Source organism: Astyanax mexicanus, chromosome 12, assembly GCF_023375975.1.
Source record: "Astyanax mexicanus isolate ESR-SI-001 chromosome 12, AstMex3_surface, whole genome shotgun sequence".
In the NCBI taxonomy this organism is placed as follows: Eukaryota; Metazoa; Chordata; class Actinopteri; order Characiformes; family Acestrorhamphidae; genus Astyanax; species Astyanax mexicanus.
In genome coordinates this window covers 15,116,035-15,142,503 of record NC_064419.1, presented here as the reverse complement: position 1 = coordinate 15,142,503, position 26,469 = coordinate 15,116,035, and the positions used below count along the sequence as shown (strand labels likewise).

Below are 26,469 nucleotides of genomic sequence, written 5' to 3'. Positions count from 1 at the left end.
CTCTCCTCGTGGTGATTGGCTAAGGGCGCCGGTGGGCGGGTCTATTGTGATACAGCTGCAGCATTCATAGAATGGGCTAGAAATACAGAGGAACAGCGATAAGGGGCTATTAGCTAACAAAGCGGGGTTTTGGTGTCAGATAAGGTTAAATCTGGGTGTGAACAGGCCCGTGCTGAGTGTGATTCGGGGTTCGGGAGTGCAGGACCGCTCTGGCTGTGAGAAAAAGATTACAATCGTGAGTAAATCGCTGTATGATGGAGTGAGGATGCTGTTCCCCGTTAACCGAGCCGAAAGGATAAACGGGCGCCGCGGGGAAATAAACAGAAACAGAAAGAGCGGCGTTACGAGGCAGAGTCCGAGTTTAAAGCTCGATAAACATCCGCAGTGTTGGGTCGGGTCGGGTCGTCGTGTTTTTAGCTCTTTGCTCCTGTGTGCGGTTCCTCTGTTCTGGGCTGCAGGAGACCGGCTGGTGTTCTGCTGTGGTGTGCCTCCCTGTCAAACCGTGCTACCCTAGTGAATACATGCCCGTGAGTGTATATTTAAACCTAAAAATGCCAGAAAAAACACCATATTTGAAAATACTCTTGGTAGGAAATTTGGAAAGCCTGAATTAATGGGTACAGTTAAAGGTTAATAGGGGTGATTTATAACCTGTGTTTTTATTATCATATTATTATTATTATTATTATTATTATTATTATTATTATTATTATTATTATTTGACATTTACACGTTTGTAACACAAAATGGCATATTGACAGAGGAGGGCTCGGGTTGTAAAATGTAGTATAACTATCACAAAACTGATTTTTAAAAATGGGTCCGTGCATGCGCACTGGTGTTGAGAAGCGCATTTCTGTGGGTAGCACAACTCGACAGAACACCGGCCGGGTTGTGGCTAAGCTAACCTAACTAACAATATGATGCGCATTAACCTGAGGGGAGCTTTAACTACCACAGCAGCTTTATTCCATAAACAACCAAAAAACAACAGCTGCTGATGGAACATCCTAATTTAAACACACAATGTTTATTACAGTTTTTTTTTCTATTGCTAAAACACAATTTTGAAATCTAGACTGCATCCAGCATTACATACTGCATTATCACAATCAAACTTTTACACCAAACAGCTTCAAACTCTTTATTCATCTATATTAGCTAAGATTTACCATAATACTAAAATACACACACACGTGTTGCTGTATTTGTTTTATTTTTCACCAGACCAAAGTCAGTGCAAAATATTTACAGCAGATATGTTTTTACATTGGAGTGAACAAAAATATGCTCACAAAAAAAACAGGAAAAAGAAAATGACAAAGGAATTGTGCTGAATATAGAAATAATAAGGAGGCTCACCTGTGGTTTTCTTATGTAGCTTTATTTCTGATTGAGTTGCTAACAATTACACAGTTTTGTAATCTAGGCTGGTTTTGTCAAAATACTTAACACAATAAAAAAAACCCACCCAAACTGCAGAATACCTCATATATCCTGCAAAATGAAGCACTGCAACCGAACCTACATACAGCATTGTCACAATCATTTTTGCTACCAACATTTTGTCCGACAGCCACCAAACTGCATGTACTCTCTTAGGGCATGTCTGAAAGCTGTAGTCCACAGCCATCCTGACTCTTTTCTCATCCTTCGTTCCACTCATGTATATGAATCGGCTGATACTGATTTGTAAACACTGAAAAAACACCATCAAATATCTGTATAAATGTGGCCAATTTGAAGAATATGTCTGATATTCTGATGTCATCCACACTAATTGTATCTTTTAAAATTTAGAACTAGAATTTAAAATAATTAGAACAGCGTTGCTTGGTCTTTTTTAAGCATACAATAAATTAATTAGCAAGTATTGATTTGAAATATCAGCCAAATCTTGGCATCAGCCCTGTGCCAATGATTCTATAAGGGTAGTTATCAGGCGATACAGATGTAACTTTTTTTATTATTGTGCATCCCTAATAATAAACACAAATCTAATGATGCAATTCCCAAGCAATTTGTGTTAATGGCTGTGTATTAAAGGCCTTCTACCTTTCAGGACATCATGAGCTGGTCCTGGCCGCTGCTGCCCGCCCTTGTTCTGTCTTCTGTTCTTTCATTGGTAACAGTGCAGACCGCACCCTGCCAGACTTGCCGCAAACTCACAGAGAACTTCATCAAGGTATGTGTATGTATAAGTGTCTGTGTTTTTTGTTTTGTTTTTTTGTTTAAGTGAACAGAGCACTTGTACAGCAGTGTTCAGGGTTTTATTTGATTTAGGTGTATCTTGGCGGCAAAATACTTAGTTTTACTGTATAAATGTACTTTTTAGTTGTCTCTAACTCTATTTTAAGGTTAATGCTAAAATACCAAGAAAAGAACACAAGTAACTTTATTTGTTCCAGGGTCTGGAGCGAACAGCCAATAAAAACTTTGGTGGCGGAAACACAGCTTGGGAGGAAGAGAAGTTGGCCAAATATGCTCGCAGGTGAGACATAAAACTTTATCTTCATATACAACAGCACTATATACAGTGTATAAATATTTGCTGTTTGGATATTGGCCAATTCAAGGTGTAAAGAATGGTGAAGTTTGTACAGGTGTGAGTCAGTATTCTCTATTTTTTGGAGTGGTGCCATGTGCCTTTAGGTGACAGCCCTCAGTAAATGAACCCCCTGATTTCCACCCTCAGCTCAAATTTGAAAAATGTTGATGTATAAGTTTAGGGGCGGGGCAGAAGGGAGGACTGATTGGGTTGAGCAGTGTGGCTCTAATAGCGTGAGACGCATATGGCCACATTAGCCACAAACCTTGCTAAGGGCTAGCTCTTTTGCGGTTCAGAGGTGAGTATTATCGGCCTGTAGCCTGCTGCTAACCCCGTCTAGCAGTGCTGGAACATTATTGGTATTAACCCCTAACCGCACTAAGCGCTAGCTCATTCACTGTTCAGAGGCGAGTATAACCCCTAGTTAGCCGCTAATGCTGCTGCACCCAACCTTCGTGGAAATCTGGTCATCTAGGCTTACTTATATAAATGGAAGCGCTTTACTCACCCAAATAAACCTTTTAAGTAAGAAGTTTGTGTAGATAAACATGCAAATTATAGTGCCAAAAATACAGTCCATAAATGCAGGTAATTAACTATTTGTAAAGTGATAGTGAAAGTTTTAACTTCAAGAAAGCACAACTTTTCTATACTTTTTATACATCTCTCTCTTGCTCTCTTTATTTTTTTGTACTTGCTCCCGAATTTCTTTTTTTGTGCAGTGAGACACGTCTTTTGGAGATTGTGGAGGCTGCTTGTGAGAAATCAGATTTTGAGTGCAACAGACTGTTAGAGCAGATTGAGGACCAGGTAGAGACCTGGTGGTTTCACAGGTGAGCACAAATCTTTGTGGTTGTCATTTTAAAACATCATGATAATAATAAATATGATATACGTTTTTTGTGTATGTTCCTAATTTTCATATTAATTTTTTAGGCAACAGGAGGCACCTGACTTGTTTGAGTGGTTGTGTATTGAAGAGCTCAGGCTGTGCTGTCCGCCGGGTCGCTTCGGACCTGAATGTTCTGGTATAACAAAAAATATTGACTAAAAACAGTTTTAGTTTTATTTTTGACATTATTTTTTTCACGTTTAGATTAAAATGGTGGTCAATGGTGTTTAAATTGTGTGCCCAGTACCAATTTTAGGGGGATAAAAATATAATAAAAATGATCATATATTTAATGTGCACATTTAATTTGTAATGCCTGTAAACTTTGCATAAAATGAAAAAGATTTGTGAGAATTTTACAGTCGGTTTGAATTAAAGAAATTGGCCTAAAGTTATAAATTATATAATCAAACAAAAATGTCACCCCACTGCTCGTTGAGCTCCTTTGGCTACCAGTTGATGCTCGCATGAAATTCAAAGCTCTTCCAATCGCCTACAAGGTGATGACAGAACAGCTCCTTCCTACCTGCACTCGCTCCTGAAGGCTTACGCTACCTCCCGGCCGCTGCGCTCCTCCAATGAACGTCGCCTCACTTTACCAAACACTCACACAAAGCAATCCAGACTGTTCTCATACAGAGTTCCCCAATGGTGGAACAAACTACCCTCCACTACCAGATCAGGAGAATCTCTCACTATCTTTAATAAGAGCACGTACTCTCCTAACACCTCTAACACACTAACTACTTCTAACCTCATTTCCTTCTTCCCCTCCTTCACTCTTCTATCCTATTATTTCCCTTCGACCTCCTTTAGGCCCTATCTAAAGATGTTTTACCTTTAAACTTACTTTTAGTTACTAAACTATTACTTTTGTACTTCACTATTGTAAGTCGCTTTGGACAAAAGCGTCTGCCAAATGTAATGTAATGTAATGTAATGTAATTTATTTTGATTTAGCCAGAATATTTAATCGCTGACATAAGCGCTCTGTTCTCTGCTTTAGTGATCTATAGTCGTGGCGTACACCTTGCATGGCATAAACACACAAAAGGCATATACTAATTCAATTAACCATAGGTTTGTTTTGGACTTAATGTAAAATAAACCAACCAGCGTGTTGCTTGCCATTTCCTTTAAAAGTCAGGTGCAATCTGACCTTGGCGGATTGCTATTTTATGGTGCAGCTACCTGCATGTCTCCAACGTTTCTCAGCAGAGGAATCTAACCTGCTTGTTCACGCTGTGAAGCAGCTCATTTACGGGAAGCTGCACGGTTGGCGACTCTACAGATCACTGATATAGGGCTCATTATTTGCAATTTTACCAGGATTTTCATGTTCAACTTTTCCTTAATGCAGGGGTTTGTTCTTCATGTCTGTTAATGAATGTACATTTACACAGACCAAACAGATGGACAGGAGGTGGTTTATTCTGCTTTCTTGTTGTTTCAGAATGTCCGCTGGGTGCTGGGGGTGTGTGTGGTGGCCTTGGTCGATGTGAGGGTGAGGGAACTCGTCTGGGAGATGGAGAGTGTGTGTGTGATCCAGGATATTCGGGCCCACTGTGTCAGGAGTGTGCAGATGGGTACTACAGAGAAAAAAGCTCCAACGGCACGCGGGCACCGTGCTCAGGTGACCAGAGCATAAACATTATTTATTATTTTAAATTTTACCTAAGATCATTATAAAGAGGTAAAGTGTGTTCAGTGTCAGTTGTAAAGAAAATAAACATAAAAAAGTAGTAGGTGTTTTATGGGTTTACCTGCTATTAGGACTGATACAATATGTATTGTGATACAGGTGTTACAATTCAGTATATTGTATACTTGACTAAATATATATAATTAATTTGCATTTTATTTCATAAAATAAATATTTGCAAAACAAAACCTTAATATTTGGTACAAAACCTTTGTTTGCACTTACAGAGGACACATTTTCTGTAGTTCTTGACCAGGTTTCATCACATTGCAGCAGGGATTTTGGCCAACTCTTCCAAACAGATCTTATCCAGATCTTTCAGGTTTCAGGGCTGTCGAAGGGCAACATTGAGTTTCAGATTTTGTAGGTTTACGTCTGGATACTGGCTAGTCCACTCCAGGAACATGAAATGCTTTTTATGGAGCCACACCTTAGTTGCCATGGCTGTGTGTTTCAGGTCATTGTCATGCTGCAAGACCCAGCCATGACCCATCTTCAGTGCTTTAACTGAGGGAAGGATGTTGTTGGCCAAAATCTTGTAATACATGACCCTATCCATCCTCCCTTCAATACGATCCTGTCCCCTTTGTAAAAAAAAACATCCCCAAAATATGATGTTTCCACCCCCATGTTTTACAGTAGGGACTGGTTACGAGGCTAGCACATTACATAAACATGTGCAAAAAAAAAGTTACACCACCTAAAATAAACACATGCTCCACCATTGAGTAATCTTAATACACATAAAACAGTGTTTTTACTCGAATTAAACAATGTCAACATGTTACTAAATAATTAATTGACTGAAATTAACCACTTGTTTGTCAAAATTGGAACACATATTCCAGTCTTTGAGCACGACATGACCTTCGCATACCTTCTCTTAAGATGTAATTTTTCAGTGCCCAAACACTTATTTCTGGGTTAAAATACTAGCACTTGCAATGTTTTAAAGGTTATGTGGCGCAGTTCTTATTGTATGATTTTTGTTTTGTTTTGTTTTGTTACTACAGCCTGCTATCACGCCTGTAAAAAGTGTAGCGGCCCACAAGAATACAAGTGTCTGGACTGCAAGCCTGGCTGGATTCATCATGACAACAAGTGTGTGGGTAAGTTCTATAGACAGAAGTGAAGACCGGGCCAAGGCTCTCCAGGTTTAGCTTTAGCTCTCCCAGCTTATCTTTAGCTCTCCAGGTTTAGCTTTAGCTCTCCCAGCTTATCTTTAGCTCTCCAGGTTTAGGTTTTGCTCTTTTAGTTTAGCTTTAGACCTCCAAGTTAAGCTTTAGCCCTGGAGGTTTAGCTTTTGCTCCCGCAGCTTAGCTTTAGCACTCCGGGTTTAGCTTTAGCACTCCGGGTTTAGCTTAAGTTCTCCCAGCTTAGCTTTAGACCTCCAGGTTTAGCTTTAGACCTTCCAGTTTAGCTTTAGACCTTCCAGTTTAGCTTTAAACCTCCAGGTTAAGCATTAATTCAATTCAGTTTAAGTTTATTTATAAAGCGGCAACGGTGGCCCCTTATACTAAGAGGAAGAAACTTTAGGAGGATCCAAAGCAGCTTTAGCCTGCCAGGTTTAGCTTTAGCCCTCTAGGTTTACCTTTTCAGCTTCAGCCCCGCAAATTGGCTTTAAAGCCTAGCTTTAGCAATATTTTGATTTACATTTAGCTCATCTTGGGTTGGGTCATTATGATTCAGACTCTGTTTAGAAGGGGTGGCTGTTCTCCAGTGGAGGGGGGCAGTGCCGCGCGGCGTCTCTGAAACAAATTACCCGCCTTAATAACTACTAACCTCAAAAATACGGGACAAATCGCGTCCCGGATCAATTCAGTACGGAACGCGTATTTTACCAACCAAATACGGGACGATTCCGGATTTCAAGGGACGGTTGGCAACCCTATGTGCAGTATTATCTGTACAAATGTGAACTTTATGTATGTCTTGAGAAAAATGGTCTTGCAACTATAAAGCCATAAAGAAATTTCTTATTGATCTGTAATTGAAGAGAATAATGCTCAGATCTTAACTGGATGGTGTGTAATTTGCATAAGATTAGGAGGTTTTGTCCTGAAGTTATGCATGAAAACTGTGGAAAACTCTAATTACAGCGGTGCCAAAATAAGCATCAGATATCATCTGTAGACAGATAATTTAAAACCACTTAAAACACATCTGTTCCACTGTACATATCCTCTGGCTCAGAACATACCTGAACTTATCAGTGTTTATCTGACACTTCTGACAGAACAAAATCAGTAGCATTTTAAGAGGAAGCCACAAAAAAGAATCGTTATAACTTATAGTGTGTGTGTTGCGGCAGGTTAATCCCTGCCTCAAGAATAAGTCAGAGTAGAACACTTTCATTCACCAGTTAGGATTGTTTTACAAGTTTACAGCTTTTATAAGAAAGAAAGAAATATGTACAAAATGTAAAAAATTTAATTTTCAATTACTGTAATATTACTCACCAGTGAAGGGCTTAATAGAGTGTGCCATGTTTTGCCAACAAAGTTTTCCTGTCTGTAGACAACTGTAGATAGATACAAGACAGGTACCTAAATACAGGCTGAGAACACATAAGAGAATATATGACTATACAATTTGAAATTTTAGGTTTAAATTTTAACTCCAACAGAAGATCCAAAAACATTCTGTTTAGCATACCTAAAGCTGTACTTGTTATTGTTTATGCCATTCAGACTGAAAACACTTTTCTTAAAGCAGTTGTGTAATGCTCAGCCTGTTTTTTCACAGATGTAGATGAGTGTGGAACTGAGCTGGCCCGCTGTCCGTCCAACACCTACTGCTTTAACACTGACGGCTCATACGAATGCAGAGGTCAGTACTGCTTTATGAAGAAAAACATAAAGAAATAAGGTCCCTCTGTACTGAAAAAAGCAATTTTGTTACACTGATAAAACTAATTACTCATTTACTGTGGTGGTGAGTAAAACCAGGCAATAGGCCTATTAGCATTGGGATTCATGTGTATGTAAGGCTGTAATTTAAGGACTGGGCATATCTGTTCATGTTCTATTTAACATGGTAAAATTTATTATATTATAGTTTTGTTGTTTAGAATTTTAAATTTTACTTTTGCACAATAAAGAAAACTCACAAAAAGTACTGTGGGCTGACCATACTGAAAAACTAATATCACGAATGCCCTAAATTCCCTCACATGAACATGAACTGTTCAAACTTGTAAGTGAATAAAAATTGTATTTACATTTTATATATTAGGGATGATTTTAGAAAAAGTGAACAAAATGCTGAATACTGAACACATTATTTTTGCAGGTTTTTATTAATTTAGTCACTTTTGCCATTTAATCAATTCATTAGCTTTAATATACCTTTTTTAATAAAGGCGAATACAAAAAAAAATATTTGTATGCAGCTTAAAAATATTCAATGTTTTTAATGTCCCAGCAGATACGACAACAAAGCACAATATGACTCAACATAATTATTGTTTGATATAAAGTTTTTTTTTAACTTATTCAACTCTGAAACAGCTTTTTTTTTTAACCATTTTTTTTTTTACCTTTTTTTTACCATCAGCTGCTGAATATTTGATGCACTCCTAATTTTGTATTCTACACTGCAGCTGTTACATGGCTGCACTTCTTTCATTTTGTATTACAGTTGTATTGTTAACTTTACAAATAACTTTACAAACCCAGTTCCACAGGGTTCAATTGTAGGACCTATGAAACTGTAAAGAACTGAAGTAATTAAAGCTTATATACAGGGTCTACCAGGTTGATGATGTGAAATGTTTGATTAGAGGTAAAAACCTTTAAAATGTTAATCATTAATATTTTTGTGCATGCATTACATTTTTTTAAGGTCACTCTGAAATGCTTTGCGTACCAAAAGTACCAGTACCAGTTTCAGAGCCACTGCTCTATACAGTCCTCTATATTTGTCCATGTTTTGTATTGTGTATAACACATAACACATATTTCAGTATATGAATGGTGTGCTGTATGTTAATGCTACATCGGCTTCTAGGTTGTGACCAAGCGTGTGTGGGCTGTATGGGCAGCGGTCCTGCTCGCTGTAAGAAATGTTCCCGAGGCTACAGACTGACTGGAGCCAAGTGCCTCGGTAAGACATGCATCACTACTATCTGTCTCTGTTGATTTTTTTTTTAAACGAATAACTCCTTCTGTAAAATGTAGTCTCTAACTACCTCCATATAGCCTTTGTTTTAGCTGATTTTAGTTTTTTTTGTTATATAGTGTGTGTATTTTAGTTGTTTTCCTTCATTGTTTCTTTTTTTATATTTTACTCTTTTATGTGCCAATGTGTTAAGTTAGCTTTATTTGTTCATATGTTGTTGCCTTTTAATTGATCATTTTTATTACCTTTAGATTTTTTTACTTATTATTTCATTTTTATCATATTTGTTTTATATCTTATTTTATAATATCTTATATTTCTTATTAAAATGCTGGGTCTTTTTTTTTTGACAGTATTCTTTTCTATGTATTTGCTTGACTACATTCTAAATGAAGGCCACCCTCGATGTCTTCCATTCTTAAATAAAGGTTGATTGATTGTTTATTATTTATGAGTTTGCTCAAATGCCCTTCATCTGTTTTTATGAGGCTTCCAAAGTCAACAGTCTTTACTGCAGTCGTTTTTCTCCTAGCGAGACCCAGGCTCTCTAACTGCTTGTTTTTGCTGAAGATAGATTGATTGCTTAATTGCTTGATTGACAGAAAGTTTTATTATCCCCGGAGGGAAGTTGTGTGGTTAACGCAGCAGACATCAAAAGTAGCAGATTTATTTTATTTTTTAATCTAAATTAATATATCTGTTTTTGATGTCTGTGTGAAGTTCACAAAATGTGGCAACATATTAAGGTCTATACTACACAGGTTGCAAGTTTGACAACATGCTGCTAAGTATGTAACCAGCTTGAATGGGCAATAACTTCTTTACACAGGGAACTACATGTCTGCAGTCTCCAGGCATGCTTGATGAATATGCGGTAGTATTGGTGTGTTTTTCTCTTTCAGATGTGAATGAATGTAAGGAGAAAGCAATAGCGTGTCCTGGTCTGAATGAAGCCTGTATTAATGAGGAGGGCTCGTTTCGCTGTGAATGTGCAGAAGGCTTCATACGCAGAGACAGCATCTGTGTGGAGAACCTCCCGCCCAGTAAGTAAACCACACATTTTCTCCTCCATTAAGGGAAAAAATCTATCCAAACCAATCTGACCTTGTGTGAAAGTGTTTGCCCCCTAAAACTAATAACTTGGTTGTGTCACCCTCGTGACAACAACTACAATCAAGCTTTACAGATAGCTGGCCATGATTCTTTCACACCTGTGGAGGAATTTTTTTTCCACTCTTCTTTACAGAAATGTTTTAATTCAGACACATTAGAGGGTTTATGAGAATGAACCGCCTGTTTAAGATCATGCCACAGCATCTCAATCAGACTTAGATAAAGCCAATTCTTCGGGTCATTGTCCTGCTGCAGAACCCAAGGACACCTGAGCTTAAAAATCCCAAAATGATGGTCGGACATTCTCATTCAGGATTTTCTGGTAGAGAGCAGAATTCATAGTTCTGCTCCGACCTAAACTGAGGCAAGTGAGACCTGCAGTTCTTTAAATATTGTTCTGGGTTGTTTTGTGACCTCCTAGATAAGTTGTCCATGCCCTTTTGTAATAGTTTCGGTTGGCCAGCCACTCTTAGGAAAATTCACCAGTGTTCCATGTTTTCCCCATTTGTGAATAATAGCTCTCACTGTGGTTCACTGGGGTGTTGGTTTTTAAGGTTTCTTTAAATTATGCTTCATGTTGTCAGACAGGTTCTATTTAAGTGATTTGATTCCATAGGTCTGGCAGTAATCATGCCTAGTTGTGGGTAGTGGGAAATTTAACTGCATTTTCTTTTTATGGAAAGCAGAGTTCATCACAGTTAATTAATTGGGGAAAGTCATCATTATGATCTGCTTTTTATATTTATATCTTTTGGTTGTTAGATTTTTGTTTGTCTGATAATCTGAAAAGTGTAAGCATGACAAAAAAGCAAAAGCAAAATAAATCTATAAGGGAGCAAAGACTTTTTTAGTGAATTGTACATCCATACGTAGATAGTTTGTGTTTTACTTGCATCGCTAGCATTTCCTTTTCTCCACCCATTTCTCTCCAGCTGGTCCAGAGAAGGGCTTATTCGACGACATGACAGACGATGAGGTGCTGGTGCTTCAGCAGATGTTTTTCGGTGTGGTGATCTGCGCGCTGGCTACGCTAGCTGCTAAAGGAGACATGGTTTTCACTGCCATCTTCATCGGGGGTGTGGCAGCTATGGCAGGCTACTGGCTCTCAGAAAAAGGTGACCGCGTGCTGGACGGCATCCTTAAAGGACGTTAACCAACGAGCTGCTCAGGAACTTGAGAGTAAGGGTGGGGCTACTGGACTGCAAGCCTATTGGGCAACAGAAACTTGAAGAAGTGGGAGGGTATGGGAGGATGATGGGCGTGGCTATATGAGTGCAAGCCAATCAGGGAATTTGGAGGATGAGCAGAGGAGCGTTGGCTGTGGTGGTTCTCCTGGTTCCAGGACAGGCTGGGCAGTGCAAGTTTGTACTATGCTAATTTATACGCTGTGTTTCCACGGTAAGGTTTCTCTGCTGCTCACTATAAGAGACTTTACTTAGGAAACTTTTTAATACACGTCAACCTGTTTAAGATACTGGAACGCTGTGTAGAGTGCACTGATGCTTGGCAGGTGATGGGATACGTTGCTATATGTTGGCTTTATGCGCCACAAAGCTTAAAGCTGAGTTTTTGTTTTCTGGTCATATAGATACGGTTATTTTGGTTTATGTAAATTATTTCTACGTTTTATCTTTTAACCATTCTATTCTTTTGTCGAGACACCACCAGAAGCATGGTGTAGGAATGTTTCAAATGTATGAAGAACACATGCTTATATCTAAAGCTACAGATAAGAGCAATGGGAAGAAAAAACAATGAGCCACTCTTATAAAGCCACTGAGGAACAGGAAAGAAATACAGCTCTAAAACAAAGAGATTTTATCAACCATTTCAAGTAAATATTTAACTGTTATTATCATGCGGATCAGTTATAGAATAAAGTAGATCAATAGGAGCGCTGTATGATAAAGCAAACATTACAGTTATTCATTTTGCTATTTAAATAAAAATTTTTTGGCATTTAACCTAAAAACTAGATGCTATGTGATAAGTTATATTTGTATTAATTTGAAATATTTGTTTCATGCGTATGAATTCATTTGATGTAAAACAAAATACAGAACAAAATCATACGTATGAATTAGTTATACAATACTTTTGTAACATTTTGTTTGCACATTAAAGGTAAAATCTGGTGTAAAAAGGACGTGGGGTATTTGGTGACACATGAGTACACGAGTACAGACATTTGTTTGAAAGCCCACCTCGGTTCTCCCTCAGCATTCCAAACAAAATGCAGCGCTTTAAGCCCATGCTCTCAACAGGCCAAAATGTTAGTGATGGGGGGCATAGCGTTCACTATGCAAAACAAGGCACTGAGAGCTTTGAAAGTGCAGACATTTTAGGAATCAGGGCCTGGTTTCATAAAACATCTTATTTTATTTTTGTTCCTTAAAATGGCCCCTAATATTCCCTTAAAGATAATGCCATTTTTTGGAGGGGGGTTGTCTTAAGGGGGGTTGTCATTGATTCTTAAATGTTCGTTTAAGTATCACATTTTTAATTCAAGTGCCCAATATATTCAATTCAGAAGTTAAGAAACAGGGAACTTTACTAAACATTAAGTAGACACAAACATCACTGTTCACACATGTTCTTATAGGAGTGAATGGGGGGGGGGGGGGGGGGGGGGGGGGGCTGTTAGTGAGAGTATTCCCAAATGAAAATATAATGAGTTATATGGGTCTGAAAAGTTGCTAAATCTAGCAACAAAAATGCTAGCAATTTTGCAAATTAGCTACACTGGGTAATAACTGAATGGTTGTTACTGCTGGTGAGTAGTTTGTTTTTTTGTTGTGATTACAGTGGGACTTTTACGCACGTTTTCTTAAAATAGAGTGACAGTATAGATCAAGTTAAGTGACTCATCTGAAGGATTTTATGCATTACATATAAGCAATTCCCTTATGTATCTTGAGGTGTCTTATGCAACCAGGCACAGGATTCTATTGTATCTGGAGAAGGCCATGCCACAGAAAATACACATTTAAATTCACCCAAGACACTTTTAAAATAAATACAAATTGCTCAAACCTTCTTCACTTTACCAAGTAGTGTTGAGACTCAACACAGCTGTTAACAATTCACTGCTATTACGCAATAAACGTCTGACTGTTGACGTCATGTTCTACAGTTATGTGCAAACAAGGCTTTTTCACAGTAAAACTTGCTGTTATACACAGGTTCAGAACCTGAAACAGAATCATGTGTGTTTAATTTTACGATCATGATGATGATGATGATTATGATAAACTGCATGAGCTTCTTGTCCATATTTAGTACATATCATCATCTAATAAAGTAAAATGAACAAATAGATTACCCACCTACAACTCCAGCTTCATACTTTACCTCTCATGTTCTGCGTTCTACACTCACTTCTGAGCGTTGATTTCTCAGTCCTGCCACTATAAAATACTGATAAGACTGTACTGATTGATCTGCTGCTCTGTGAACAAGCAGTGGAAAGATGAAGATTAAAATAAAGCTTATTTAAGTGACACCACTGTCTTTTTTTGTACATGTGTCCATTTCAAATAGACAAAAGTCCATCATTTACTGCTTCTTCTAAAAATCAAGGCTATTAAAAAGAGTTAATCCTGCTTTCTTTCTTGGAATAATCTACTGTCCAGAAAAGTATTTTTTTCTAGATGTTGGCTTCCTACATTGCTGAAAGGATTTGATTGCATTTAGCAACAAGAGGATTAATAAGGTCTGGATGTTAAAAGATTACTACCACACCACATATTTTCAGAGAACACAATTCTACAGCTCTTCTCTTTACCATCCTATTATACTGGCAGTTCTTCTCAGTAGGTACTACATAAGCTGTGTGTGCATTTGTCAGCAACAGATGCAACTTAAAATCTTAAAAGCATGTAAATGCTGCATGTACTTAAATGAAGTTACGTGTAGTTGAATCCAAGATGGTGACGTTTTAGTGTCGATCAATAAAAAAAAAATGAATACTGTTATTTACAACCATATGCTGTGAATATTTATAAATAATTACAATTTAAAATGGTTGTACTTTTGTACTTGTTTTTTTGGGAGGGAGAAAAAGAATAAAAAGTCTATTACGCATAATACAAGCTGGGTGTAATTTGGATGATTTTTAAACCAAAATATCTTAATCTGCTAAGTAAAGGTAAAGTAAGGTTTCATGCAGAGTGTTAGCATCCAACAGAATGAAGCTCATACACAGAAACATTACCATGTGAATATCACAACAACGTGAAACGGTGGAAACATCATCTGCTCTGTCTGTGTGTGAGAGGTGTAAGACTGATAGTGAGTTATGAGATTTAATCTATAGTTCAACACAAATGAAAAGTAACCTACTTTCTGAACTCAACAGTAGTGACACAGTTTTTGCATTGCTAAATAAAACTAAAAAAAAATACGTCACCAAGCTTGTAGAAGTTGTGTCCAAATGTAACAAATTTACTTAGTAAAATTACTAATTTGCGCAAAAAACACATAAAATGTTAAAAAGGTTTCCAGATTAGTCGCGAGTGTAAACAAGTTAACGTTGACAGCACTTATACCTATTTGTGTGTGTGTGTGTGTGTGTGTATGTAGTCTTGTTATGGAATGATTTAAATTGTACAGAATAGTCATAAATCACTCAGGGAAACGTTCTCTTATAAAACAGGCCAATTTATTTACATGAAATATAAAAATATATTTTCTTTTTATTAAACAGACATGTAAACATCAGCTAAACAACATGATTTGTATTCCCATCCTAAAGAAAAGCATTAAAATGACATAAAATGAACTATAGCACCAAGACTCAAAACACTGAGCAATTAATATGAATTTCACACTGACAAGAACACAAAATATATATGAAATATGTACACTAATAACAAGCAGAACACTCTACATAAAAAGTATAAACATCAGTTTGACACGATTTTTAATGCTTATCTGAATAAAAAACAGGTTTAGAGATTCTTTTCATTTTGAAGTGCGTAGTATTTATATGGCTATTTTTTTTCTAAATACAATTCTATAAACAGAATATATTAATGAGTAATTCCTGGGTCTTGGTTGAAGATGAATTAGCATTATTTTATGTATAATTTTATTAGACTATCATTATCAACTTCATTAGTCAGATAACTCTGGCTTTACTGCCCCCACAATTCAAGTGGAACTGCTTGCTTTTAGTTGTATCCGTAAGCTTGCAAAGACACATATATGGACAAAATGAACAAACAGAAGCTGCAGGAAAAATAAAAATTTAAGCCTAAATATAGAGCTTTGAAAAACAAAATAAATAATATTTTCTATTAAGAAAACATTCCCCCAATTTCCAGAATTTCACTTTTCACTATTTTCATTTCATTGGTGAACTGTACCTCAGGAACCACAGTTATAATCGTCTCCTGTGAGGCCCAGGACCCTCCAGAAAACCTGTAGCCATCAACTGCAGCAGAGAACAAAAAAGCCGACATCATTCATTTTCCTTTGAATGCATTTACCTTTCCTTTTATTATCCATAATGGAAGAGGAAATGAGGTCTTCTTCACCAAAGAACTGTGATCAGAAGCTAAAACGTGTAAAAAGAGGAAACAGTCGGGTCTCAGTGTTGAAGTTGAAGTCAGAGTCCTAACTGCTGGTGGTTCTTCCAGAGCCAGGTGTGATAGTCGTTCAGCTTGTGGTCTTCAGGAGTGACCTAACAAACACAGATGAGAGAATTCACATTGGAGAAATGAATCCATCATCATTTATTTTTACTTAAAAATGTTATTCCTTGTGCTTTTGGGGTTTGAAACTGTACGTTAATAACCCTCTCACCTCTCTCCATTCTCCCAAACAAAATATCCGGTAGGAGTCATTACCATATTTTCCAATTCCATGCAACTCAATGGGATATCTCCATGATTTAGTGAGAAACTCATCTACAGGTAAAACAAATAAACACATGAGACCTTCAGATACATTTACTTTTTTCCTACAGGTATATCTGCAGGTAATCTTTTAATACAGGTACTTATACAGGCTCTCTGTACAGTTTATTTATACCGTCCTTACTGATACAATTGCCCTTACAGGTACTCTGTACAGGTACTCTATTTGTACAGGTACTCCATTCCTATTGGTACTTTATATGTACAGTTGCTCATACACTCATATATAGTTGCTAGGAAAAGTATGTGAAGCCTTTGGGATTACTTGGATTTCTGCATATATTGGTCATTAAATGTGTATCTTTAACAAGTCACAACAATAGAAAAACACAGTCTGATTAAACTAATACCAGACAAACAAATATATATTTGCATGGTTTTATTGAATAATGAATTTTCTAAGACTTAATTGAAGCCAGGAGTCAGCCAACCTGACGTCCAATCAATGTGATGAGATTAAAGGTGAGGTTAAAGCTGCCCTGCCCTATATAAACACTATAAAAATTATGTGTGGAGAAAAAAAGGCACAGCACTCCATCATCAAAACCTCATCCCAACTGTGAAATATAGTGGAGGGAGCATCATGGTTTGGGGCTGCTTTGCTGCCTCAGGGTCTGGACAGATTGCTGTCTTCAACGCAAAAATGAATTCCTTAGTTAACTGAGACATTTTGCAGGAAAACCATCTGAAGACCATCTGTCCGCCAACTGAAGCTCAATAGAGGATGGATGATGCAACAGTACTACGGCCCAAAACATAGAAGTAAATCAAAAACCGAACGGCTTCAACAGAAGAAAATACGCCTTCTAGAGCATACCTGTCAAGTCTCCCGTTTTGGCCGGGAAACTACCGTATTTTACTCCTCTTTCCTGCCGTCCTCCCGTAGTAGTATTTTCCCGTAAATTTCCCGTATTTTATTAAAATTAAAAAATATATATTATTGAGGATACAGGGCACTGACCGCTCTGTGTCTCTTAACCAATCGTGGAGCCGGTTCAAGGAGAAAGTCCCGCCTTTCAGGAGAAACAGCCAATCAGCTTGCAAGGAGGGTCAGTGTGGGGAAGCCCCGCAGCTAGTTGGAGCTGCTGATGTTAAAACATACATGCAGCGATTTTTCTAAAAGAAAGGTAACGGTAGTCTAATCATGGAAACTGTGATGAGATTTTTCTGACAGCTGCTTAAAAATACTCCGAAATAAAACACACAGATTAAACCTTTTAAAATAAAAAAAAATTACAGCTTGTGACTCAGTTTAACTAGAAATGTGGAGAGGACCGAAATTAACTGAACTGATCAGGGGTGGAGTGATCAAAAGAAAGAAGTATTAATTAAAAATTATTGTGTAGGCCCCTTAGGACTAATTTTTACTGATGGAACATATCTGGTCCATGTCCTTTTAGTAAAAGCTCATAATACCATTTTTAGGTCACCAACAGTCATTTTGCAGAATTTGTGCACTCTTTGTTCAATTTTAAATCCATTAAATAAATAAAAAATATATCATATAAAAGAGTGCATTTATTACAAAAAAAGACATGAAATCTTAAATAATAAAAAAAAAAGATATAGAAAAGGGTTTTTAATTTGGCTGTATTAAAAGAATGACATATGTAGGAATGTCCACAACATGTTCAGATTCTGATAATCTAATTGTAGTGTGTAAGTGGTTCACATGTGGTTATTTTAGATTTTTTGTAAACCTGTTTTAAAATGTAAGAGATACTGAACCTTCGTTGGGCTGGTGGGACGGCTTTAAGCGGACAGAGGAAAATATCCCTTATTTTTAAATCTAAAACTTGACAGGTATGTTCTAGAGAGTCCTGACCTTCTCAACCCAATTGAGATGCTGTGGCATCATGACCTCAAGAGAGCGATTCACACCAGATATCCCGAGAATATTATAGCTGAACTGAAACTGAAGTTTAGTGAAGAGAAATGATTGTTGTGCAGGTCTGATCTGCAACTACAGGAAACGTTTAGTTGAGGTTTTTGCTGCCAAAAGAGAAATCAACCAGTTCTTAAATCCAAAGGTTCACATACTTTTTCCCCTCTTACTGTAAATGTTAACATGTGTTCAATAGAAGTATGCATATAATTTTTTGTGTGGTATTGGTTTAATCAGACTGTGTGTGTCTATTGTTAAATAAATCCATCATCATTTATGTCTACTCAAAATGTTATTCCTTGGGCTTTTGCGGTTTAGATGAAGATCAGAACACATTTAATGATTATTTTATGCAGAAATCCAAGTAATCCCAAAGGGTTCACATACTTTTTCATGCAACTGTAGGTACTCATATTTGTACAATTACTCTTATAGTTTCTCCTACAGGTACTCTTTTTTTTAACTTATTGAACTTATTAAGATCAAGTATTATTCACCATTTTACAGTCATTTTACATTCAGGCCTTATGATGGTTTTCATATAATTATTTTCATTGACAGTCATATACACTCCATTTAGATTACACAATTACAGTTGGTCTCAAAGCATTATTAACATTGCCGGACATTTTTAAAGCCTTATTAAAACTTCTTAGCACATTTTCACCCATAGACACTACCCAAGATTCATACAATGGGACAGTGGTTTTGAACCAGTTCACAGTTATTCCCCAATTTTTTTGCTGCAAATAAAACCAGATCTGGTTTCTATTGTCAAACCCCTGAGGGACAGCTCTCAACAGTGATACCAACGGCTCTTTCGGAACAGGAACATCAAAAACTGACTGAAGGGCATCATAGATATCCTCCCAATACTTTTTTGTTTTACACAGGACCAAAATATATGAACAAAATTTGAGGTTCTTTCTTTCACATTCCCTCCAGCAATTACTAGATGAAGATCAGCTGATCCTCGCAGTAATATGTGGCATTCTTAAATATAGCTAGCACTAGTGGAAATCTGGAAATCTAAGCTTACACGTTTTCAGGATTGGAATCTGTGTAGATTAACATCCAGCGCTCGTTTGACTTAAAATTATTATTATTAATTTTTTTAAAGAATTACAGTTTTGTTACAGGTCTACCTGCTGATTTAGAAGGAAAACATGGCAACACCATAATCAAATGCACCTTATGTATGAAAATAGACCAGATTATTGATAGTGTGCCTTATAATCCGGTGCACTGTGTTTTCTTGTATTTTCACACTGGATCTACAAGACAAATATAGTATACAGTAACGGACCTGCATTATTCAGTAGATAAGTTAATGATGTAGCTTCACTGAAAAAATAAACCCAAAACATCTTAGCTGATCCTGTAAAATCTTGCGTTTCGTTGTCAGTAACCTGTTCCTGTAATGATCACTCACCAGAGAAGCGTATGAGTGCTTTGGCTCGAAGAGTGTTTAAACCGAGAGGCTGCAGTAACTCAGCAATCGGTTCCCATTCACTGGCTCTGGTAACTTCAGCAGATGGGTAACGCTCCAAAAACTGCCACAGTATTGGAATTGCTGCCTTTCCTACTCATACAAACAAGATAAATCACATAAAATAAAAAATCTAATTAAATCAGATTTACTGTCACATCACAGAGTACAGGTATACAGGTGAGTGAAAAACCTGTGCAAGTTCTCACAGTATGCAGATAACAACATATTTACAATATAGAGTAGAGTAAAAAAAATGAACAGAACAAACAATTTACCTAAATATACAATAACTCATTAACATTATAGACAAATGGTATTGCCCTGTGGATATAAGGTAAAATATAACTGAATATACAGATAATACAATGCTACATACATGTGCAAATATTTAGAGTATGTGTGTGGAAGTGCGAAGTTAGTCCAGTAGGTATCAGAGTAATTATGAGTAAAGTGCAGATACAGAATGAGATACTGATACTGATGAAACTGGCTCTCATCAGGACCAACCCAGGAAAGGAAGGAAAGAGTTTCCTCTGTTGCACAGTATAGGTTCATCAGCAGTTACCAGCATCAGAAACCGCAAGTTAACAGAAACCAAGATAAGAGCACCTACAGAGTATTTTGGTTTGTTTAATACTTTTAAATTACCACATGATTCCTTATGTGTTCCTTTATAGTCTGAATCACTTTACTATTCATTTACTATGTAGGGAAAAAAAAGTTGAATCAGAAGGTATACTTTTTGACTGGTACTGTATATTAATATATATTTTTATTTAGCCAATCTTACATTGATTCATTTTTTTACATTTTCTTTATTGTTAAAAGCTTAGTCTTAAGAAGAGGAAAATGTGTGATTAATTGTGATTAATCTGATTCTTTATTTGTAATGGGTTGACACCACTAATTCTTATATCTCATTTTTGTATATGTAGAGTTTTGTGAATATCTCTGTAAAACTGCATGTGGGATCATTGTGAGAAGTGTATTTCTGGCTGATATTTACCACTGGTCTTGTTGAGGAAGATGGTGGCGACTAAAAGCTTCCAGGGATCATGAAACAGGGTTTCTTGGACCAGATTGAAAGGGGAACGTGGTGGAGTCCACTTTCTTAATGCTTTGCGTCTTGGAGGACTGAGACCTCGGGAAGAGAGAGAAAGAAGGCCATAATCTTTACAGTAAAAGATTTACATATTAAAATTACAGGATTCAGGGGAACCTACCATCACTCTTTCTAGTAAAGTAAGGACTGGTTCTCCTCTTCTCTGCCAACAACTTTGTCCCTATAACAAAGAGGTGAAATAAATGCTATTGTGCAACAACATAAATCACTATGGTACAGAAGAATAATGAAGAATACTGAAGAATGAGACTGATTTATCATATTTTAAACGTGTTCACTATCTACTACTTTAGTTATGAGGATTTTATTTTGGTGCAATGTAATTAGGGTTCGGATGGGTGTATTTTATTTAGTTTGCTTTTTGAATCATAAACATTAAACACAAACAAGTCAATAATGTAATGTAATAAATACAAAAATAGAAAACATGGAAATCTGTAAATAAATTAACTTTTAAGAAATTGTTCTAATATGACATACAGTATAATATAATTATACATATAGTATAAATATAAATAATACAAATTGGATGAACCTAATGTGTAACTAACAATTATAGTCAAAGATAAAATTATGTATTTTAAAGATCAGTATCAGCCTAAGTCTATTTTCAATATAGTAAAAGAAGGGCTGCCACACCTTAAAAACATGTTCAATTTGTTTCTTAGACAGTAGGAGATTCTTTCTAGGAGTATATGCTGGTTAAATTTAGAAATACACATTTGGAAAGGAATATTGGTCTCGAGTTTCCAGGTACGAGCAACACAAATTTTAGCTGCTATCAAAAGGATTTTAGTGAACTATTTTTAAGGTCACTGTTGGTAAAATAATCCAATAGGCTGAATTTTGGAACTATTGGGAAAAAATATACCAAGAATATCAAATTTAGGGCATGATCATGTACAGTTGTACAAAAGTAACATCAACAACAACAACATCACATCCAAATTTCAATGAAAATTATGCAGCTTATCTGGAGTATAATAAAGTGGGTGTAAGAAAATTAAATTTAATTCTCTCTACATCCTGAGTTTGTGATAGACGTGTCGCCAACTCTACAAAGATTTCCCCACAAATTTGGATCTATCAAACCCAGTTGTTTTTCTCCGTTTGATTTAATATGATGATATTTTATCATATTGTGATACATTTTAAATCATTTCAGCAATATGCCTTTTTTAAACCAAAACGTCAAATTACTGTGATTGTTTTAATGTCGCTATATAATAGGTTTACTACAACAGTCTCTGTCGGTATGTTGTCAAGTACAGCACTGGCAGTGCTTTTATACTGTATATATTAATATCAGAATTACATCTTATTGACCGAAATTAAGAAACATATTTTGATATATATTTTTGCCTTATTGCCCAGGCCTATTGTCCATAGTTTTTGAGGCAGGCAGTGCTGAGGGGGAAACTCACCGCTGTTTGTGTTTCTGGCAGGCGAGTAGCTCCCCCCTGTGGCCTCGTTACTCATCTGTTCTTCTTTTACTGCATCTCTCTCCTTTCTCTCCAGCTCTTCTACATTCTCTCCTTCACTCTCTGAGGCAGGCTGTACTGTTAGTGCTGGTGCTGAAGACACGCTGGGTAACTCATCCTCCGTTTTAATATTTCTGTTTTCCGTTTCCTCTCCGAGTCCGTTTTCTTCATGCCGTTTTGTCTGGTTCCTCCTTTTCTTTTCCGTTTTGATTCTTCCATTTTCTGTCACTACTCCATCCTGCGGTTCTGGATTAGGGCTATCCACAGGTTTCTTTTTCTGTTTTAAACTTCTCTGCCTTCCTGCTTTACTTTCCTGCTGCTGAGCTGCTTCACTGTAGTGTTTGGGTGAAGTAAAGTCAAACATCTCCAGCTCTAGGTGAGAATCAGCACATTCATCTGACTGCAGGTAGTTCTGGAGCTGCGACTTGGATCGAAAGCGTCTGCCTTCAGGACTGACAGTGAAGCACATTTACGTTAAATATATCAAGATGAAAAACAGAATACTGCTTATTTTCACTTATATTATAGCATTATGACTGAGAAGAATAACATAATACAGTAAGACTGTAATTCCTGCACCTGAGTTATACAACTTGCCTTTTATGTTCGTTGCATTGTTGTTTAAATGTTGTTTAGACTAATAACAACACATTTTTGTTAAGATTTACTCTGAATAAAGGGATTTTTACAAATTATATAAAGTAAAATGTTAAGCCCTTTAAAGGTTAAAATAAAATAAAAGGTTAAATAAATAAAATAAGGTATAAAGTTTGTTTAGAGGTTGTATAAAGGTACTTGGGATTACTTTGCCCCCTTTAAGAAAGCAACCAGGGACATCACAACCCTCACACTGTTTTACTTTTAAGGGACTGAGCACTTTTACTTAAGGAACAACTTCACTTAATATTAATTAAGTGAATATTTATATTTTAATATTTAATATTTAATATTTCACTTATATTGTTTCATATTGTCTCCATACTAATGTTTACCCTGTCACTGTAAACATTCAAAATAACTGAATTAATAAAAAAAAATGAAAAAGAATATTTGATACAGAAGAAGTTCATCATAAAAATATAACTTATGCAACTCTAGCTTAACCACATTTTCATCAATTGAAGTCCACCCTGGTGTGCAGATTACCATGACAGAGTGGACACATATAACACTTTACTTACAATAAAATAAAACAATCTGATACGTTTGAAAAATAGTTAAAAGGTGTCTTAAAGCTCCACTAGGTAGGATTGAGATTTTGTGCTCGTGGGCTCGCCCTACAGTCGTAGAGTGTAATAAATGTTTTAGGCGGATTAGTTTCTCTTTCTCGTTTTCTGTCTTTCACAGACATATTCGGTCTGAACTGTTAGAACTAAAGGTCGGAAAGCAGGTCGGAGGAGCTACGGCACAGACACGAGAGCACCGCTATTCTTCCTATTCCTAGCGCTGCAGTGAGTTTCAAACTGTAATTTTACTTCTTTAAAAATATCAAAAATCAAGGAAATCCTACCTAGTGCTGCTTTAAGTCATCAAAGTAATAAAAAGCCATAAGGCGTAGAATTCTGATAATGTCCCAAAAATTTGTTTTTGTAGACATCCTTCTAATAAACACCCACCTGATGATGTAGGTGTCCACTTTTCCTGCTGTCTTCCCCCGTTTCCTCTGCCTTGTCTCTCTGGTCCAGCCAGAAGGGAGACCCTGTGTGGTCATTCTTTTAGTGCAACACACAGAATCTAGCCAAATCCAACTGAAGCAACAGAAACAAGATTTTCCACAACATTCAGATAAATCAGAATATAATGATATTATGTATTGAATAACTAACATAGACATATTGCTTTACCTGTACATTTGAGTTACAACTAATGAGCCACCAATTTCACTGCATGTTTTTTAGCATTTCTGTGCAAGGTTTCCAACCAAAGGCGTGATAAGTATCTCCATTTATTACTCAGGTAGAGGTATAGATAATAGGGTTTAAAACACTTCTGTAGAAGTTGAAGTATCAACTCAAGCTTTTTACCCTTTAAGTAAAAGTGTAAAAGTACTGGTTTCAAAACAACTTAAAGTATAAAAGTAAAAGTAATGTAAAAGTAATGTAAAAGTCACTACTTACAAAAGCTTAGGCCGTGCCTCAGAGCATACCTGTCAAGTTTTAGATTTAAAAATAAGGGATATTTTCCTCTGTACGCTTAAAGCCGTCCCACCAGCCCAACGAAGGTTCAGTATCCCTTACATTTTAAGACAGGTTTACAAAAAATCTAAAATAACCACAAGTGAACCACTTACACACTACAATCAGATTATAAGAATCTGAAATGTTGTGGACATTCCTACATATGTCATTCTTTTAATACAGCCAAATTAAAAATCGTTTTCTTTTTTTAAAAAATTAAGATTTCATGTCTTTTTTGTAATAAATGCACTCTTTTATATGATATATTTTTTATTTATTTAATGGATTTAAAATTGAACAAAGGGTGCACAAATTCTGCAAAATGACTGTTGGTGACCTAAACATAGTATCATGAGCTTTTACTAAAAGGACATGGACCAGATATGTTTCATCAGTAAATATTTGTCCTAAGGGGCCTACACAATAATTTTTAATTAATACTTCTTTCTTTTGATCACTCCACCCCTGATCAGTTCAGTTAATTTCGGTCCTCTCCAAATTTCTAGTTAAACTGAGTCACAAGCTGTAAATTAGTTTATTTTAAAAGGTTTAATCTGTGTGTTTTATTTCGGAGACGAGTATTTTAAAGCAGCTATCAGAAAAATCGCTTGTATATCCAGATCTGTTTTAACATCAGCAGCTCCAACTGCGACGGGGGGCTTCCCCACACTGACCCTCCTTTGCAAGCTGATTGGCTGTTTCTCCTGAAAGGCGGGACTTTCTCCTTGAACCGGCTCCACGATTGGTTAAGAGACACAGAGCGGTCAGTGCCATGTCTCCTCAATAATATATATTTTTTTATTTTAATATAATACGGGAAATTTACGGGAAAATACTAATACGGGAGGACGGCGGGAAAGACGAGTAAAATACGGTAGTTTCCCGGCCAAAACGGGAGACTTGACAGCTATGCCTCAGAGTACTATAGTGCACTACATCCCCCACCTCCTTCCCCAAAACACATTTTTCTAAAAGCCATAAAGACTATATGTTATATTAAAATGTTAATCTTTATACATTTGGATGCACTAGGCTCCCTGTTTTAGCTGCATATATAAAGGTGTGCAGGTGTGATGGATGGTATAAACCAATATGGTGTCGGAATGGTATATGTTTATACTTTTCTCTTCCAATCACAATCAGATTCACTCTATCCTGATGGAGAGATTTATCTTATTAGGGGTTTTACTGAAGGATGAGAAGCCGTCATAAAAACAAGCTGAAATTAAATAGGAGTAACGAAACTATTTTTAAAATGTAAGGAGCAGTACATTTAGATAATTGTTTGAAAATGTAAAAATAATTACTCTAGTAAAGTATACGTAATCAACATTAATACTTAAGTAATGTAGGTTTGCCTGGTTAACAAAGTATTTGTACTTCATTAACGTACATCCCACCTCTTTCCAACAGACATAAGCAGAGTTTTTTTATTAAATAAAATATTTTGAACTGTCATTGTTAAGTATAAAAATAGTTTTGATATTCCTCACATGACATGAGCGCCACTATGTCCCGTAGATTTCTGCCGTTTTAAACTTTTCCTAGTTTGTTTATATTTCTGTCTCACTGAAGCTTTGGTGTGTTTATAATTCTTCTTCTTGTAAAACCTGATTTCAGCACCTACCTTACTACTGCCACCTACTGTACTGTGGAGCTTCTCCGAGGACCTTTATCAGATTAAAATTTCAGAGTGAACTGGATCTTCTGTAGCTAGCTCAGCTACTTTTATAAATAAACAACCTCAAAAATAAACAATAAAAAAACAACCCTTTAAAAAACATGGTGACTCAAACATAATTTTAATGAATTAGCTGCCATTTTGCACATGCAAAAGTACAACGATAAAACAATGAATACTGTATCAAACCATTTTTTTCATTGTAGAACTCACTTTATTTAATTCAAAACAAACATTAAAAAATCAATGAAAACACTAAACAATCTGTGATTTTTCCTTTTGTACCATATCCCTATTTTATTTTTCATTACTTATAGTTAAAATGTTTCTATCTGTAA

The 26,469-nt window shown here is 36.4% G+C and overlaps 2 protein-coding genes across 7 annotated transcripts; one reads left to right on the top strand and one right to left on the bottom strand.

Moving 5' to 3' along the window:
• Positions 1-45: 45 nt before the first annotated feature.
• LOC103029136 (protein disulfide isomerase Creld1) lies at positions 46-12,429 on the top strand. 2 transcript variants are annotated; one of them, XM_007238287.4, is made up of 11 exons: positions 46-235; positions 2,063-2,185; positions 2,409-2,491; positions 3,271-3,381; positions 3,485-3,576; positions 4,894-5,073; positions 6,156-6,251; positions 7,888-7,971; positions 9,151-9,246; positions 10,164-10,304; positions 11,307-12,429. In XM_007238287.4, exons 2-11 carry the CDS (start codon positions 2,069-2,071, stop codon positions 11,525-11,527), a joined length of 1,221 nt encoding a protein of 406 aa, XP_007238349.3. In that variant the 5' UTR covers positions 46-235; positions 2,063-2,068; the 3' UTR covers positions 11,528-12,429. The 2 variants fall into 2 exon arrangements, with proteins under 2 accessions (XP_007238349.3, XP_007238348.3); XM_007238286.4 differs by lacking the exon at positions 46-235 and adding an exon at positions 260-527.
• A 3,409-nt stretch (positions 12,430-15,838) lies between these two features.
• Positions 15,839-26,197, bottom strand: mbd4 (methyl-CpG binding domain protein 4). Of its 5 annotated transcripts, none has more exons than XM_022670747.2 (8): positions 26,078-26,197; positions 23,890-24,021; positions 22,217-22,725; positions 20,893-20,952; positions 20,676-20,810; positions 19,610-19,759; positions 16,180-16,283; positions 15,839-16,057 (listed from the first exon to the last, which is right to left on the bottom strand). In XM_022670747.2, exons 2-8 carry the CDS (start codon positions 23,982-23,984, stop codon positions 15,983-15,985), a joined length of 1,128 nt encoding a protein of 375 aa, XP_022526468.1. In that variant the 5' UTR covers positions 23,985-24,021; positions 26,078-26,197; the 3' UTR covers positions 15,839-15,982. The 5 variants fall into 5 exon arrangements, with proteins under 5 accessions (XP_022526468.1, XP_049342094.1, XP_049342095.1 ...); XM_049486137.1 differs by having other exon boundaries at positions 23,890-23,972; positions 26,078-26,168; XM_049486138.1 differs by lacking the exon at positions 26,078-26,197 and adding an exon at positions 25,944-25,962 and having other exon boundaries at positions 23,890-23,972.
• Positions 26,198-26,469: the final 272 nt, after the last annotated feature.